At 65.4% G+C, this 18,225-nt stretch overlaps 1 protein-coding gene across 12 annotated transcripts in view; it reads right to left on the bottom strand.

The window, feature by feature from the left end:
- Positions 1-12,361, bottom strand: part of MPRIP (myosin phosphatase Rho interacting protein) — a 75,469-nt gene extending 63,108 nt beyond the window's left edge. For 9 of the 12 annotated variants that reach the window (XM_080557462.1, XM_080557468.1, XM_080557463.1 and 6 more), the window contains exons 1-3: positions 11,884-12,286; positions 1,925-2,002; positions 365-430 (exon numbers count right to left, since the gene is read on the bottom strand). In XM_080557462.1, the coding sequence (XP_080413588.1) occupies positions 365-430; positions 1,925-2,002; positions 11,884-12,003 (264 nt within the window). In that variant the 5' untranslated portion in view covers positions 12,004-12,286. Of the gene's footprint in view, positions 1-364; positions 431-1,924; positions 2,003-3,515; positions 3,753-4,652; positions 5,322-11,883 lie in introns of those variants that run through there. The other 3 variants (XM_080557465.1, XM_080557466.1, XM_080557469.1) reach the window with 3 other exon arrangements.
- Between the last annotated feature and the right edge of the window lie 5,864 nt (positions 12,362-18,225).

Raw genomic sequence — 18,225 nt, 5'->3', positions numbered from 1 at the left:
GGCGTTCCAGCTGACCTACTTTCCACGGGCACCGCTGTCTCCTTCCCGGACACAGCCGAGGCGATTCTCCGGCACCGAACCGCAGCGAGCACCGAGGAACGGGACGGGAAGGGGGCACGGGGCGCCCTGGGGACAGCACGCCGAGCCGGATGACCCCCCCACCTGCACCAGATCCGTCAGCATCGCGCTCCCATTGCGGGGTTATACCAAAAACCGAGGTTTCCCCAGTGCCCTGCGATGCCTGGGCTTGGCCACAAAGCTCCAGGGGACGACAGGGACCTCCCCACGCCACGCACTGTGCGCGCTGCCGCCGCAGGTCCCTGCCCCCAGCGACGCCCCCCCGGGTTTGCCGGGCAGCACTCACCATCTCGTCGAGGGCGTAGCGCAGCAGCCCGTGCTCGTAGAGGATGAAGAAGCGGCGCTGCCATTTCTGCAAGAGAAGACGGTGAGGAGGGTCATTCCCGCCCGCAAAACCGGGGTGAGAGCACGCGGAGATGGGGGAGAAAAGGCACCGAAATCCCCCGCAGAGCTAAGGGAACGCGTGACAGCGGGGCACGCACCCCGGTCCCCCCCACCCCACCCCGAGCATGGGACTGCAAAGAGCAGCAGCTGCCAAAAAAAGCAACGAGGAGCCCCCAGCGCTGCGGGGATTGATCCTGAAGGGCGACGAATTGCAGAAGGGTTTGTGCTCAGCCCCACCGTGTCCCACACGACCCGTTTGGGGTGCAGAGGTCTGCTCGCGCCAGAGCGCATCGCTCGCTGCGCCATCCACTGCCCCGGCTCTGCGGGCACCCAAGCGGAGGATGTTTTGGGGTGGCTTCCCCACCTGGCAGCCCCACTCCTCCCTTCCCTGGGGCTGGCCCCAAGCCACCTGGTTTAAGTGTGCAGGAAAACGACCAGCGGCGCGCAGGGAGCACCGCCACGCACCCCCAGCAGCCCCGGCCCCGGCCTCAGCGCCGCTGTTTGTGCAGCCACACGGCACACCAGATCAGAGAGCTGATCTGGCTGGAAATGCGCCTTTTTGTGTGTGCCAGGCTGCTTTCAGCCCAGAGCAGAAACTGGTTGAGCAGGCTGAAATAATAAATAATAATAATAATAAAAAAAAAAAAAGGTCCCAGATTCATAGCCCCAGTGCAGCAATTCTTATCTCGCTTTTCTCAGCCCGTCGGGCAAAGTCCAAGGTGCTCGGGGACAAGCAAAACTGCCAAGGATCTCTGCTCCTGGGGGGGGAGACAGAGTCCCACGTCCCCACGGTGTGCAACAAACAGGCCTGCCACCAGCTGTGCCTCCAAATAATGACGCACACCCCGGGCTGAGCGCAGAACCCGACACGGGGGAAGGTTTTATTATGGCTAGCAGCAACGAGAGCCTTTTCGGCATGTGGCGGAGGGGCTGCAGACCTCTGCTGTCCCTCTCGTGCACAAGGCGGCCGTGTCCTGGTGGCCACAGCACCAAGTTGCGTGGAAAAACAGCCTGGGGACAGGCTGGGAGTCCTCGTCACGAGCTGGTGATGCGAGGACGGCAGCCTGGCCGCGTCCTTCTGCTCCTCGCGCCCCCCGGGGCGGGGAAGCGGGATGTGCCGTGACCCCGCAAGGACGCTCACCTCGCTTTAAGGCCCGAGCCCTGCCAGCAAACCCCTTTGGGGCAGGAGGCATCCGAGCACCGAGCAGCAAAACACAACCGCAGCCAGCAGCAAAAGCGCACGGCACGAGCCGCAGCGGCTTCAGCGGCACCCCAGCGCGCTGCCCAGCCCCGCGTGCCGAACGCCCAGAACAAGGCAGCCGAGCCCTGCTCCCAGGAAAGCCCTCCCGGCTTCTTGCCTCGCACGAGGGGACGGGTGCCCCGAGGTGGCCGGCAGCCTGCGTCACCCCCCGGGGCCGCCCCCACACACCCCGTCCCTTCCCACCCGCGGGGCCGTGCTTACCCGGGAGCGGTGGACGGGGTTGTCAAAGTCCGTTCCTTCGGGGGCCAGCAGCAGCCAGCCGCCGTAAATGGGTTTGGCCTGCAAAGAAACAGCAGAGAAGCGTCAGCTGGAGCCGCGGGGGGGGGGCATCGACAGCGGGGGGGCACGTGGGAGGGACGCGCAGGGAGCACGCGCTGGGACACGGCCAGGGTGGAGGTGGCTGCACAAGCTCCGGCTCCTGACCACGGGCAAAGCGAGCCCAGGCTGACTTTTTCGACGCTCGATGGCAACTCACGGCGCGTGCGAGACCGAGACGCGGGGTTCGCCAAGACAAAAAAAACACACCAACCCCTGGCCGTCCGCAGCGTGCCTCTTGCCCCGCAGAAAAAAAAAAAAAAAAAACACGCTCGGAGGGAGAGCTCGACGTTTTCCTTTTATTAATGAACAGAGGAAAAAACCGAGCGGCGCTGGCGGCGTTCCAGCACGCGGACGGACCCGGCACCCCCCTCCCCGGGCCGAGAGCCGAGCGGGCAGGAAGGTCAGAGCCAGGCAGGGGAACGGAGCTCGCTCCGCCGGCCGCGGGCACAAAGGGAAAGAATACCCGGAAAGAAATGCTGCACGGCACCGCCATTTATCAACGGGGGGGGGGGGAAGAAAAAGGGCTCTTTCCACCAGTGGTTTCGGTGCAGAAGCTGCTGGTGAGCTCGTGAGGATGCTGTGCCCTCCCCCGCCCCCCCGGACCCACAGGACGGCGGGATGGGGACGGGCACCGGGCATGCCACCCCCGCAGCGTCCCGCGGGCACCGCTCCTCCTTTCGGGACGCGAGCCAGCCCCATTCCTGGCAAGGGCTGGGGCCAATTCCTAGCGCAAGAGCGGCCCGGCATTGCCACACCGGCTCCGGGGAGAGGCCGGGAGGGAGGAAACCCAGGGCAGACCCAGCTGCAGGAGCCCCCCCGGGTCCGAGGCTGCTGCTTTCCACCACGAGCTGTCCATGGCCATCCACGCAGCAGAGGGAATTTGTGTTCCCAGCACCTCTTGAAATGACTTGGTTACTTTTTTTTTTTCCTTAAATCTTAAAACTGTTTCCAATTCGGTACCTCCCCTAGGTTCCTCCTGCCAGTTTCTGTGGTTTTGTAATGTTAAAAAAAAAAAATAAAATAAAAAAAAGAAGTTTCCCCTCTGGAAAAATCCCTGCAAACAATAGAAGAAACTGCCTATGCACCAAAAACTGTCAAACGCATGAAGCACTGAGTAAGCAAACTGGAAGCGAACCGGAGGAGTCGTTTTACTGTTTATAAAGCGGGAAGAAATAACAAAAATCTCTCACCCCCCCCCCTCCGCCGCGGGACGTATCGGCTCTAGGTGCTGCTCTCCCGACAGCTGGGAAAACACGGTTTGAGCGGAGCCACCTCCCCCCTCTCTCTTCGGAGGGGAACAAAATGGGAGCGGGGTCCAACTTTTGGCAGAGGCCCCCCCGCTCCGTCCCGCGGCACCCCGGCACCCACCTGGCTCCAAAATCCTGGGGGGGGGGCTTTGCTGCTGCAGGGCAGCACCCGCTGGCACCAGTCCTAACGGGGTCTGGGGACCCCCAGTGCCCCCCGTCCCGCTCACCTGGGTGCCGGAGCCCTGCTCGCCCGTGGTCCCCATGGTCCCCGGCCCCGTGTGCCGCTCCCCCGGCTCGTCCCCACCCCGGGGTGCCGGTGACGCCGCCGAGCCCGTGCCCACGCCAGGACTTTGGAGCGGGGGCTCCGGCGCTGTCACGGCCGCTCCCCAGCGTGCTGGGCTGTGGCTGCGTCCGCCCACGCGGCCCGGGCTTGCAGTGGCTTTTCCCGAACGCCTCTCGTGGGCCGGGGAGAAGCAGAATTGTGAAATAATACATTAATCCGGGCGACCCCGGTCTTGTGGAGGTGGGGCGCGCGGGCGAGGGTTCTCCGAACCACCACGGAAAGCACCCGAGGTGAGCCCCTGAGCAAAGCCCCGGTGCTTTGGGAGGCCTCACGTGCGCCCTTCGCTGCCGGCAACAAGGAAGAGGATGACAGCGGAGGCAGGACGCGGCGTCCCCGACGCCCAGCGCCACCACGCCAAGGAACCCACGGTGGCGATACCACTGGGAGCCAAACCACCGGGGCGCAGCCCTTTTCCGTGCCCCGACCTTTTCTCTCCATGCCTCTTGGGCACGGCCAAACCTCAGAAAGCTCAGCCCCGTGCACAAACCCCCCCCGTACCAGACCCCGTAGATGGCACGGCACCCCCAGCACGCCCACGCCTGACACCGGGGATGAAGCAATCCCGAACCACCGCCACCAGGGCCAGCAGCGAGCAGCCTCCACCCAGGCCCGACGCCCTGCCCTACCTGCCCCTCAGCAGGCATCCTTTTGCCTTAAAACGCTCCAATTTTGGCTCGGCCGGCTGCAGACAAAGCGCCGAGCACCTGAAATACATGACCTTAACAGGGAGCGCGGTCGTCTCTTTACCGGCGTGATAAAAAAGCACCCGAGGACTATACTTATTCCAGCAGAAGCGTCCAATTGCAGATATTGAAACCAAAATAGCTGAAAGGTACGAATTAGAGGCAGCCGGCGTGGGCAGCCCGGTTCCGTCTCCCCGCGGATGAGCGCTCGGCAGCGCTTTTTAAAGCCAAACCAAAACAAGCCACTGCTAAAACCCAATGCCCAGGGAGGGGCGAGCCTAAATGGAAAGGATACGAACGAAGCGCGCAGAGAAAAGTCTGAAATAAACCCGTCGCACCTGCATTGAGACTGCCCTGCCGGAGCGAGGCTTGGAATAAACCCGCTCGATGCCGCCGTGGGAGCGTTGCCGTGCCAGGAGCCTCCGGCTTCCTCCGGAGCTCAGGAAAAGGAGGAAACAACGCCCAGCACCGAGCACGACTCGGAGCAACAACTTCCCCCGGCCGAGCTGATCCGCCCGACCTCGCGCGGAGAGATGTAAGAGCGAGGCTGGGATTCCCGGGACGCGCCCCGGGATCTCGCGGGCCGTCGGCCGGGGAGCTGCCGGCTGGTTTGCCGCGAGGCAGCGGCCGCGCGCAGTGCTGGGCGGCTCTGCTCCCAGCGCCCGGCGGATCGGCGAGCCGCAGCACCGCACACGGAGCCGAGCGGAGGGCAGGCGCTGACGGCACGGCGCATCCACTCCCGGGGTGGGGCGGCGCTCCCAGGGCGGGCAGGAAGAGGAGAGCCGGTTCCTCCGGCACGGCTCGCGGTGACGAAGCCGAACGAACGCCCGCCGCCACCCGGCACGGGAGGTGCCGAAGCAGCCGCCTCGCCGCCCTGGGAGGAACGTGCAGCCTGGAAAAGAAGCGATGTGTGCGTTTGTGTGTGTGTGTGCGCACGGCGCCCTCGCCACGGGCACCACCAGGATGGGTGTAGGGCCGGGCTGGAGCCCCGCAGCCCCCCCCCCCGTGGTGCTGTCCCTGCACAGGGTGACTCAGGCAGCAGTGTCCCTGCGCAACCTCCGATGGCACCTCCGGGGAACGCCCAGGTGACCCATCCTGCCTCCGAACCCGGGCAGGCTGCCCAGGATCGTGCTGCGGGTGCCCCCCCCTCACCTCCTCTCGAGTGTCACCATCCTGCCGCCGCGTCCGTCCGTCCATCCGTCCGTCCGTCCATCCAAAGGTCGCGTCCAGAGGCAGGGCGCTGATGCAGCCCGGCGCGCCGGGCCGGAGCTGGCAGCAGGACGGGCGGGAGGAAGCGGAGGAGGAAGCGGCCCCAGCTCGGTTTACACGAGGCTGTCAAGCTGACGCTGCCCAGGCGCCCCTCTCGCCCCGCCGGCACAAATCCCGGCAGCCGGGGGTCGGAGCCGATGGACGCGGGGAGCTACTCAGCACCTCTCGAAGAGCGGGGTGACACAGGGACCCCCCCGCGCACCGGGGCGGAGGGAGGCAAGGCGACCCGCTTCCGACGGGCAGGACGGGTCGCCGGAGCGTGCCAGCACGTGGGGCAGCGGGTGACGGGGCCGGAGGGGGGCTGTGACACCGACCTGCAAGCCCGTTTGGCTGGCTTTGCGCCTGCGGTGCTGGCGGGTGGTGCCTTCGCTCCTCCCTGCCCCGTGCACGCGTGCCGTGAGCCTCGGCCCACAAAAGTGCACGCATTTCCCCCCAAAAAACACCTCCTCCAAACACCAGGAACCACCTTCCAGGAGGCAGAAGCAATCCCGTGAGCTGGGGATGAGCAACCACGTCTCCCTTCGCGGCCAGCCCCGTAGCAGAGCACCCGGGTGCCCATCGGGGCGCGGGGATGCCGGGCAGGCTGGGGATGGGGTCCCGGCAGCCGGTCCCAGTGCACCAAGGGCAGCCCGAACCCATCGCCGGGAGAATCCTCCTGGCTCCGAGCGCGTGGCGGGAGGGATAATCTGTTTAGGCTGCCGGCAGACGTAATCAGCCTGTCTCGGGTGGAGGCAGGGCTTGTTTTGTTCAGGCTTGGCAACTGAGCGGGAAGGGGGAAAAAAAAAAAAATTAAAAAAATGGACCATTGCTGGAGAGCTGTAACCTCCGCCCGCAACGCTGAGCGCCCAGAGCCTCGCACGTGGAGGTAGCCCTGTGGTTCTGAGCAGCTCTGCGAGAAAATAACAGCCCCAGCCTGGTCCTGGCTGTGTGTGAGCCCACGGTAACTCGTGCCCTGCCACCTTTCGAGGCTTAGCCCCGATATTCATCGAAGGGGCCTCTCTGCAGCGGTGCCCGCTGCTCCCTGCGCACCTCTGGGTCTCAGCTCCCAGGGTCACCACCCCCCTGTGCACCACCTCCCAAACCGCTCGGGGCTCCCCCGAGGCAGGGACCCATTTTCTGGCCAAGCTCAAGGAAAACGTCACCGCCAGCACCGTGCTCGCAACCTCAGAAGAGGAAATCGGGGCGGTTTCAGCTCCGCTCTCGGTTCTGCGCACCTCCGAGCCCAGGAGAGCGTCGCTGGCGGATGAGCTGGAGCGGCCGTCACCCCGCGGGAATGGGGAAGGTGTTCGGGGTGGGAACGGGGTGAGATACCCGAGCGGGTTTCCAGAGCACTGCTTCTAGGAATAGGCGTTGTTTAATGCTCTGCGTGCTCCCAGCAGGACGCTGCACGAACCACGGAGCCCTGCGGCCCCCAGCCAGCGACCCCAGCCCGCGAGCGCTGACGTTCTGCTCCCCAGCAGCATCCCCAACCCGCACTCCGACAACAACCCCGCGGGCCAGGGAGGTGCAGCCCGGCCTCGGCAGTGAAGCTGCTCGCATCTCGGTTGCCTCCTTCACGCAGTATTTCCCCCCCTGCCACACGCCACTTGGCGACGTGCAGAGGAGCGAGGCCAAACCCCAACGCTCGCCGTGCCCCGGGCAGCTGGGGCCAGCCCCGAGCGAGCAGGGCCAGCACCCTCCGGCCACCCCTGCCACAAAAACCCATTTGCACAGCACGCCCGCGGCCAAAACTGCAAATCACCCGGGCCAGGCTTTAACCGCCGATGCGGGAAGAGGCCAAACCAGGCTGGGCTGCCCAGAGCTAACCCCAAAGCTGGGCACTGCCCGGGCAGAGAGCTGCGTGGGCAGCGGGACCGACCGACCGACCGGAGGAACAGGAAGGGAAAGGCTGACCTCGGCCTTCGTGCGAGTACCTGAGCCCCGGCCCCAGCCGAAGCAAGATTTGGGGGAGGCCGGCTGCAGTTCGCACGGGCAACTTGCCCAGGGGCAGCAAAAAGGGAGCGGTGGGGGGAAGACGACGGCCCTGTGAGCCCCCAATCCCGTTTCCAGAGCACCCCCAGCGCGCGGCGGCGTGCCCGCAGCGAGCAGGCTCAGAGCCACCTCCCACGACGGAGCTCCCCCCCCAGCGCCCTCGATGAAGCCGCAACATCTCTCCAGAGTGCCGAGGAGGGGATTTATCGCTTCCTCGGGTGCCGGAGGAGATAAGGTACGGCGCCATGCAGAAACACAGCAGCACACAAGCACGCAGAGGGGCCGCTCCTCCGGCGCACGAAGGCGCCCGCAGGCAGCGCTGGGCACCGCCGTGTCCGTCCCCAGGGCCACGCAGAGGGTCAAGAGCACCCGAAGCTGGCCCTACACCCAACCCTGTATCCCTCCCAAGTCCCCCCTGGTTTGCACACTGCTCCCCAAGGCCAGGACGTGGCCCGCAAAGGACAGCCGCCCAGGGACACCGGGGCGCGCCGCCCCAGCTCCCTGCGTCCCCCCGGTCCCGAATTCCTGCTTGCTGCAGTGGCCGGGGGAGGCGGGTTTGACATTTGCAGAGAATCTCCCCCTGTTTGGCCCTAATAATTAGTCGATTAAAGGCGGATTTTTGCAGCATGATACAAGCAGCCGGCAGCGGGGGATGCAAGCGCGGGGGCTGCTTTCCAGGAAAGAGGGGGCTTCTCCTCCCCCCAGGAGCAGGAGGAGGAGGCAAGAGGGTGCCCTGGACACAACCCCTCACCTCTGCTGCCCTTTGCACCACCGCACGGCACCAGAATACGGCCCCGAGCCGGGGCCACGCAGCCCCATCAGCGCAAACCACCCCAAAGCGCCTCTGGTTCCCCGCTCTCTTTATGGCCGGCGGTGCTGCGCGGCACGAAGCAGAGCTGCTGTAGGGCCGGCACGTCCCGCAGGCAGCACCCCAGGCTCCTGCCTCAGCCGTGGCTGGACACGAGCCCTCTCCCTCCGTGGCCCTTAGAGCAATGCGATGCCCCAGAGCAAAGCTCGGGGCGCTGGGGCGAAGGGCTCAGCTGCAGGGACGATGCTCGGGGCGAGGTGGCCGGCAGCGGGGATTCACCCGCTGCGCCCAACGCCGCCAGTCGCCAGCCTCGGGGCTGTTTGCAGCCAGTTATTTGGTGGCCAGAACGGGAGGAAGGTGGTAACGTCCGAAAGGAAAATGGAAATAACCAAACTCGCTGCTGGGGCGTCACGGGCCGGGGCAGGAGAAGGCGGTGGGAAAGTCTGCAGCGCCATTTTCTAACTGGGTGGTCCTTCGGGCATCCGTGCCACGATCTCACAAAAAAAAAGGAAAGAAAGAAGACACTGGTAGCTGGAAAGGCGTCCTCAAATTCCTCTATCTGTGCCAGTCCCCATGCCCCGAGAGAGCACACGCATGGAGAAAATTAAAAGCAACTGCTTTACGCTCTGCTCTTCTTCCAATTCAGGCCAAGCGTAATTTGGAGGTTAATTCCCAGCCTGTTCCTGTTGCGGGGGGGGCTTCGTTTTCCCTACGACCCAAATGCACGGACGCTCACACCCGCCTGGTCCTGGCCCGGTGGCGTGGTGGTACATCCATCCCCCCGCGGCCCTGCCAAGCCCCGGGTGGTTTCCTTGGGAAGAGGCTCCCATCGACGGGGCCGGGCTTTCTCCTGGCGATGGAAGAGGGTCACCAGGAACCGTCCATCCTCCCCGGGCAGGCCGATCCGCACGCGGGGTTGGCAGGAGGTTACAAGGGTCTGGGCGCTGCCGCGGGCACAACGTGCCAGGAAAAAGGGAATTCCCACCAAAAGGCACCACACATCGGCAGGGCGCCGAGCACCCACACCGGGGCGCCCGCAGCAGCAGATATTCCCTGGGGAGGGAGCGGACGCAGCGCCTGACCCAGTTTTTTTTTTCCGTGCCACCAGGGCACCCCGGAGGCTTGAACAAGGTTTGGGGGCCAAGGACGCCTCACCTGCAGCCCCGGGGGGGGACAGACGGGACCCAAGAAGGTGGTAGGACCGCACGCAGCCACCCCAAATCCCACTGACCCCCCCGGCAGCACGGTCGCACACGAAAACAACTCATGAACGGAGCGCTCCTGGGATTTGGGACTTAGCGTCCGCGCAGCCCTTTGAAGTTGGACGCGCTAAGTCCGATTACCATTAGAGAGCTGCAGCTCATTAATCCTGATGTTTGGGGCCGGGTCGCCCCCGGCCCCGGTCCCGATTCTGTTCCCAAAGCCAGCGCCACCACGAAACGTTTGGGACGCTTGGCACAGGGGCGCCGGTCCCGAAGCCCCGGAGCTCCCAGGAAGCCGGAGGGGCGGCTCCCGACGCCCACGCAGGTATTTTTATAGGATAAAAAGCCAAAAGGGACACGAGTGCGTAAGTGCGAAGTACCTTCACCTTTCCTGCCAGCCAAGCGGAAAGGTCAGATGACTCAAAAGGACTTTTCCAGCCGGGCTCCGGGTGAGCCCCGACGCGGCCCCCTCCGCACGGGGCGAGCGCGGAGCCCCCTCCCCAAACCGGGCTCATCTTAATAAATAAATAAATAAAATAATAACGACAATAAAAGACGATCCAGAGCCGGGAAACGAACCGTTATCCCAGGGGGTGCACCCCGGGGGCCAGCGGGGCTCCCGGTGGACGGGGCGGGAGGGTGCGCGTGCACCACAGGCTGCCGGAGCCTCCATCTTCCCTGCAGGAAGGGGGGCTGCTTCTTCACCGGGGCCGCGAGGGAGAAGCCGTGCGGGATCGCGGCGTTCTCCCCCCCACCCCAAGCAGGGCCCCGATCTGGCCCGCGGGGTTTGGGGTGACCCCGTCCGTCCCTGGGGGGGCTGCCTGGGGGGCCGGCCGCCACCGCGGCCCCCAGGGGAACAAAGCCACCGAGGGGCTTCCTCGAGCCGCCTCAGGCCGCCAGTCCCTAGGGAAGCCATCGGGCCCTACGCAGCGGGCGCTACGGGGGGGCAGCGTGCCACGCTTTGACCCCCCCCCCCAAAAAAAAAATAATAATATAATATTATTGCACCCAGGAGGCGGCGAAACCCCACACGGGGCAGCACCAGGGGGTCGGCCGGACCCTGTTGGGGGGGGGCTCAGCCCCAGCACCCTCCGGGCCGGCTCCTTTGTCTGGGCACGGGCGCGACGCTCCCCGCCCGCCCCTTCCCGCACACACCACGGCATTTTTTCCAGTTACATTTTTTCCATATTAGCCCTCAGATTTCATTATGTCCCGCTCACCCCCCCCCCCCCCCCCAGGCAATATGTCTGATCTCATTGCCATAATAGGATCGGCGGCGGCGATGGCAGCCCCCACCCCGGCGCGGAAAGGTGCCGGGGGGAAAGGGGGAACGCGGTGTCGTGCCTCCCCCCCCCACCCCGCACCCCAAATCCCTGTGGTGTCGGGTGCTGGGTGGGGGGTGTCCCGGGGGGGCTGCGTGAGGCCTGGCAGGAGGAAGAGGAGGGGAAGGAGGAGGAAGGCCCATTCCCGCCCCAGCCTGCCCAGGAACAGGCGGCGATCACCTTCCGCTCCCCTCCCCAGGAAATGTGGGGTGCTGTAGGGCAGGGGGGGCCGTGCCCACAGCACCCGGGGGGGGCAGGTTTGGTTCTGGATTAGTTTTGTTTGTTTTTTTTTCCCCCCCCCGGGACTTTCGGCACCTCCCCATAGCACCCACAGGACCCTCCCCTACCTGCTGCCACCCGTCCCGCACCCCAACAGGGGCTGGGGTCGCCCCAAGTGCCCATGACCCCAAAGGGAGCGGGGCACCGGGGTGGGCCAGGGGGACCAGCGGGCGCCCCTGGGGTGCTGGGTGCCCCGTGGGACACCCAGGTATGCACAGGGCCTGCAGGCACCCTATGGGACCCCCGGACACCCTATGGGACTAGGGATCTGTGGGCCCTTGGGATACCCGTGGGACCCCATGGGGTCAGCAGGCATCCCACGGGACCCGTAACAACCCGCCACCAACAGGAGCGGCAGCACCCATGGGACCCCGAGCTATCCATGGGGCCAGCAGGCACCCCGTGAGACCCCCGGAGATCCCATGGGTCCCTCTGCCAACAGTGGGGCCAGCAGAAACCCAGAGCACCCATGGGGCCGGGAAGCACTGACGGGACCCTGCAGAACCCCCAGGAGCCTGGGGGCACCCATGGGTGTCCCCACCACCCAGCGGGTACCCATGAGACTCCCCACCACCCAGAGAGCACCCACGGGTGTCCCCACAACCCAGGGGGACCCAGCGCGGGGTCCGAGCCACAGGGGCAAGCGGGGAGGTTGGGCGCCGAGCAACAGGGGGCAGCTTTTGGGGTGAAAAGCGTGGGTTTTGGGGTCAGCCCCCACCTGGTTGAGGTCCTCGTCGTTGAGCAGGTGGGACTCGCGGGGCTTGAAGCAGTTCTGGCACTTGCTCTTGTTGAAGATGTTGGCCTGGAACTTCCTGCACGGGTTGTCCTTGGCGGCCATGGCGCGCGCCCCGCGCCCGCTGCGCCCCCCGCTCAGCGCCCCGCCGGGCGCCCCCCTGCCACCAGCACCACCGCGCCCATGGCCAAGGGAAGGGGTGCGGGGGGGGGGGGGGAAGCAAAGGGAATTGGGGGAGGGGGGAGGGGGCCGGGGGGGGCTCAAAAAAAAAAAAAAAAAAGCAAAACCAAAAAAACGACAAAACCCCAAAATTCGAAATTACCCCAAAGAAGGGAAATTGCAAAAAAAAAAAAAAATGCAAAAAAAAAAATATTGCAAAAAAAAAAAATGAATTGCAAAACGCGACCGAGGCGCAGCGGCCGCCCCCTCGGCGGGCAGCGCGCAGCAGCGCGGGCCGGGAGCGCGCGGCGGGAGCGCGCAGGGCCGCGGAGCCCCCGCCCGCGGGGCGGGGCTTGGGGGGGCGGGGCCTAGAGGGGCGGTGGGCGGGGCCTAGAGGGGCGGTGGGCGGGGCCTAGAGGGGCGGTGGGCGGGGCCTAGAGGGGCGGGGGGCGGGGCCGGGAGGCGCCGCCGGCTGCGCGGGCTGCGAAGCGTCCGGCAGGGAGGGGCGGGGCCTGGGTGAAGATGGACGTGCGCTGTCGCCAATGGCGGCGGGAGGAGGCTGCTAACAATAGGGCGCTCCGGCCAATGGGCTGCAAGGAGAAGGGAGGGCGCGCGGCGGGCGGTGCTGGCAGCCGGGGGCGGGGCCACGCGGGGGGGGGGGGGGGGGGGGGCGGAGGGAGGGGGGGCTGCGCTGTGCTGGCCCCCCCCCCCCGCTCTGTGCATGGCCCCCCCACACTGTGCATGGCCCCCACGCTGTGTGCACGCCCCCCCTGCACCGTGCAAAGCCCCCCCACCTTGCACAGGCCCCCCCGTCGTGCACCGAGCCCCCCCCCACCGTGCATGACCCCCCAATACCATGCACGACCCCCCCTAATACCATGCAGGACCACCCCATACCATGCATGACCACCCCATAACATACACGACCCCCCCCACACCATGCACAAGACCCCCCCCCCCATTGCACAGCCCCCCCAGCACCATGCCATGCATTGGGGACCCCCCCCCCCACGTACAGCTCCATGCACAGCCCGGACCACCCCCCCCCCAGCCATGGAATGCAAGGAGCAAGGGGCTGCCCCCCAAAAATTGGGGGGGGGGGGGGCACATCCCAGCAAGGCACCCCAGCTCCCGGGTGCCACCCCCCCCCCCCCCCGCAGCAAAAGCCCCGCTGTGGTAACCCCAACCCCATCCAGGTGGGCACACAGAGGGGTCACCACCCACCTGCCCCCTTCCCCCCCCCCGGGGACCACGGCGGGGGGGACAAATAGGGGCAAGGGTGCCCCCCCCGCCCCGTGCCACCGCCCTGGGGCCCTTGGGGAGCTCCTGTTTGCCCAGCCCGCTGTTATCGGCGGGTAAACACAGCCGGCAGGGCGATAAGGAGCCCGGCCTGCCATGGCGGGGGGGGCGAGGGACCCATGGGTGCCATGGTTGGGTGCCAGCGCTGACCCCAGGGGACAGCAGGGACAGTTGGGGACACCGGGTGTGCTGGGGGGGGGGTGGGAGGGGACACCATCAGGAATGGAGATTTGGGAACGCCAACCCCACGAGGCGTCGGGGCGAGCGTGCCAAGCGGCACCTCCACACCGCGCCCCGACCCGTGTGTCCCTCGGGACAGCACGTAGCGGCCCCCGCGGCCCCCGCCGGCACCGGACGGGGCCCTGCTATTAGGAGCGGCCCCGCCGACCTTCCCGGCCTCGTGGGGACCAGGAAAAACCCGTCGGAGGAGAGGCCGCGGTCCCCTCGGCCAGGCGCTGCCCCGCCGTTTGATGTGGCACCCGGCCTCGGCGGCCTCGCCGCGCCGGCACCCGCCAGTAAATAGAGCCCGGCACGGCTGCGAGCTTGTTTATTAATTTTTCCTTCATCAAAGGCCGCTTTAATCATCCCTCTCCCTCCTGCCACTCGTAGCACGCACGGTGCGACGTGCCGCGGTGGGGACGGGACGGGGAAGGTGTGGGGATACCCACGGGGAGCGGTGGCACCGCCGTGCGCCCCCCCTGGCCCCATATCGCCCACCCGGGTGCCCCCAGCCGTGTGGTGCTCCCAGCTCCCAGCCCTGTGCCTTGCTGCTTTTGGGTGGATATCTCACCTTTCTCTTGACCCTAATGCCCTAAAAGCGACGCAGCCCTTCTCCAGGCAGGGAGGGATTTTCTCCTTGGGGATTTGCAGTCCCTGGTGCCATCACCGTGGGGCCAGCATTCAGCACGACCGCAGAACACCTCTCTTTGGCTATCAGTTTCCCCAAGCAGCAGTTTTCCTGCCCCCGATCCCACCTTTCCCTGCTCCCCCCGTCCCCTGATGTTGCTGGGTTATTCCCCAGCACATCCCCGGCCAGCAGCACGTTGCTGGGGACCTGGCACGCCCCGCGCCCTGCACACCTCCAGCACAGCCGGCACGGGCAGGGCGATGCTCCCCGGAGGGGCTTCAGCTATGGGGCCAGGGGAGGGGAGCACAGGGGGACCTCCGCATCCCCAGCTGATGCTCAGGGGACTCCGTGGGCCGTGCGGCCCTTCCCCAGGCACCGCAGGGCACTGCCACCACACGCCGGGCAGAGCCACGGCACGGAGGAGCGCGGTGCCAGCGTCCCCCCGAGCTGCGCCACGGCTCGGGGCCGTGACCTGGCGCCGGGGCCGGCAGCACTCGAGGGGAAGCGGCTGGTGCCGGGGCTGGCTTCAGCCTTCCCAAAAATCCAGCCCAACGGGATGAGCCTCTCCGTAAACCTGTCGGGCCGCATTCAGCCATGCAGGAGCCAGCGTCCGTGCGCCGCCGGCCGCCCGCCTGCTGCTGTGGATGGGTGCAGCGAGCGGGGCCACCAAAAACTCGACTCCCCGCACGTGCCCCCATGCCGGCAGGCCCCGGCATGGCCGAGGCACGAAATGCTCCCTTGTGTGCCGCTGTGATGGGCAGCCCCCCCATCCCGTCCCCAACGCCCCTGCTGCGGGGATGCCCGGCTGGGGCAGCTGTGCGTAGCAGCCCAGAGCCAGTCCGGAGCAGTTTTCTCCAAGTAGGGCAATTAAAGTAGTGGGAAAATGGAAAGTATTCGTCAGGGAGCTGCGGTGGCAGAAGGGGAAGGTGCTGCGGTGAGTCAGCGATCCCAAGCGAAGCCCCAGCGCCAGGTAAACAAGCTGAAAACCAGGAGGTGTTAGTCACCGGGGCTGGCTGCACCGGCCCCGGCTTGGGAAGGGCACCACCGACCCCTCCTGCCCCACAAAAATGTTCAGCGGCACCAAAAACCCCGCCACATAGCAGCACCCCTCCCCATCGCGGCATGGCGGTCCCACCAGGAGCGGCCACCTCCACCCGTCACCAGGGTGGGGACGTGGGACTTGTGGCCGTGCCACAGCGTGGGACCCCAGGAGCCACCCCGTTTTGTAGGAAAACTGCTATGGGACGTTTCTTCCTGCGGGGCCGGGCGCTGCCGGGGCAGGAGCAGGACGCCTGGGTGCTCCTCCCGCGTGGCCATCGCTCCTCGCGTGACCTCGGGCGAGTCATTTCGTCTCCCTGCGCCTCCACCTCGCCGTCATTACGCTGGAGCCAGACGGACGGATGCCCAGGGGAGAGGGGAGGATTCGGTGTTTAAAGCCCTGGGATCCCTGCCGGATCCAGGCTGCGACCGGCTGGCGCCTGCGAGGGTTCCCCTTCTCCTGCCCGGTGCCAAACAGGGCATGGGGTTCTCCTTCTCCTGCCCAGCCACGGGGGCTGGATGCAGCCAGGGGCTCGGGTGCCCCCATGCTTCTGATGGCGAGGGGGAACCTGCAGGTTAGAAATCCGGGTTGGGGACAAACAGCCTGATGGAGGGAGGAGAGCCCCCTGGCTGCCCCGGTGCCATCTCCTTGCCCAAAAAAGACCCAAATTACCCTCTGGAAGAAATGCCGTGCTCAGCTGCAGCCGTTGCAGGCCAGAGAGGAGAGAGCACCTGGGAAAGACCCCGCAGGGGGTCCGGGGCAGCGCTCTGCTTCGCTGGGTGCACACACACGTACACACGCACACGGGCCTGAGCTAGCCCCAGAAGCTGCCTTAAATCGTGTCCCACCAAGCAGAGATTTCCTCTCATCCAGAGCCTCCCATGCCTGCGAGTTCATACCCTGCTAAAATTGGGCCAAATGTTAATTGCGCTCCCAGCCGGGCTATCAGCGACCGGGTCCCATGGCTGCTTCCTGCCATTAGACCTCGCTGTGCTTTGTGGGGGGGGGGAATCTGGCTCTTTTGTTCCCACATGTGCCTCTCCCCAGCCTTGTTTGGCCGGGATCACCCCGTGAGGTCCCCCCACGTCCCCCCCACCCTCCTGCCCCCCGTCAGCCCCAGCATGGCACAAAGCTGGGTGCCCCCAAGCCGCCTCCGTCGCCAGCCCCTCGCCGCCGCAGCCGTCGGGTGTCTGCTCCGGTGACTCCACATAATGCAGGTTTTGCGAATGGAAACGTCGCCTGGCTGTAAATTAAATACTTGGGAGAAACCCATTATAACGCAGCAACGCAATTAGCTTTATCAGCCAGCCCAGAGTGATGCCAAAAAGCAGAGCCGACTCACTTGACAGGAGCTGCCATCCATGAAACCGAGCTAACGACCTTAATTATATTTTTAGCTTCTAATTTTTGGCTGACAGGATCCCCAATTACCCAGCCCATAATTTGCCCAGGGACTGCCATCAGCCTACCTGGTCTGTAATTCCCAGGGTCAGCCCTTTTATCCCTTTTACACGTTTAGACTCCCACTGGCCGCCCTCCAGCCCGCTGGAATTTCCCCAGGGTTTCGTAGCGCTAAAAATTAACAGCGCGGCTCCTTCGGCAGCCTGCAAGCCTGGTCCTGCAAGGGTCCCAAGAGAAAAAAAAAAAAAAAATACCCTCGGCCTGACAAAACCCAGCCCCGGGGTGGTCTCTGTGGAGGTCCTGCCTTGGTGGAGCAGTTTGGCAGCGGGACAGCCCGCAGTGCCCAGCCCGCCGCGGCCTGGCGCGACCGCCGTGCCCGATCCGGAGCAGGGGCGATGTCGGAGGTGGTGGCGGGGTGAAAAATCCTGCGTTTATCCCAGCAGCTGCTCCGTCCGAAGGTTGTTCTTTGACTCATAGCCCCTATCTGCTTCCCACACGTTGTACCACGGCACGCAGCCCCGCCACCGACGCCGTCCCCTCCCTCCCCGCGGCAGGCACTGGCAGTGTTGTACTCTCGGTGCCAGCCCTGCGCCCCAGCAGGTGCCGGATTTGGGGCGCTGGCCTCGAGCACAGCCTGGTTTCCACACCACTTCCCTTCCCTGATCCACGCCGGGTTTGGGCAGGGCGGCTTTGGCACCTTTGCCCAGCCACCAGACCCCCCCCCAGATCCCACGGCACGGGGGCTGCAGCAGCGCCTGGACCCCGATGGGTGCTGAGCATCCTCGGGGCGATGCCCTAAGGAGGGGTGGCAGGATAAGGCCAGGGTGCAACGCAGGGAACGGAGCAGAGTGGGCCGATCGGGGGCTGTCTGAACCCCAACTTGTGTGCAGGGCTGGTGCAAAGGGATGCTCGGGAGCGGGGAAGCAGCCTGGGTGCTGCCGAGCCCCCGGCCGGGCAGGGCAGGAGATGGAGGGGCGGTGGGCTGCAAGCAGAGCCCCCAGCACCCAGCACCCAGCACCAGCACCCAGCACCCAGCACCAGCACCCAGCACCCAGCCCCCAGCACCCAGCACCAGCACCCAGCACCAGCACCCAGCACCAGCACCCAGCACCCAGCACCAGCACCCAGCCGGGCTGGGCGAGCCGAGGCTGCCACCTCCTGGGCAGAGACACGAAGAGCCGGGCCCTGCTTCTCCGGCCCCCCCCCGGGCTGCAGGAGCTGGGCAGAGGGGGCCGCAGCCCTCGATTGTGCCCCCCCCGGCCCTAAATTGTGCCCCCCCGGCTCCCGGTTGTGCCCAGCCGGGGGGTGGCAGCAGGGGGCTGGCACCGCTGGGATGCTCGGGGCTGGCACTCGCTGGCGGTGGCCTCCCGGGGACACGGACACAAGCCCTGGTGGCGAATTTATCTATTTTATTATTTTATTTTATTTTATTTTATTTTATTTATTTTATTTTATTTTATTTTATTTTATTTTATTTTATTTTATTTTATTTTATTTTATTTTATTTTATTTTATTTTATTTTATTTTATTTTATTATTTTATTTTATTTTATTTTATTTTATTTTATTTTATTTATTTTAT

Source organism: Anser brachyrhynchus, assembly GCF_964034855.1.
Source record: "Anser brachyrhynchus genome assembly, chromosome: 15".
Lineage (NCBI taxonomy): Eukaryota > Metazoa > Chordata > Aves > Anseriformes > Anatidae > Anser > Anser brachyrhynchus.
The sequence above is the reverse complement of the archived record's forward strand: the minus strand, read 5'-3'. Positions and strand labels throughout refer to the sequence as shown.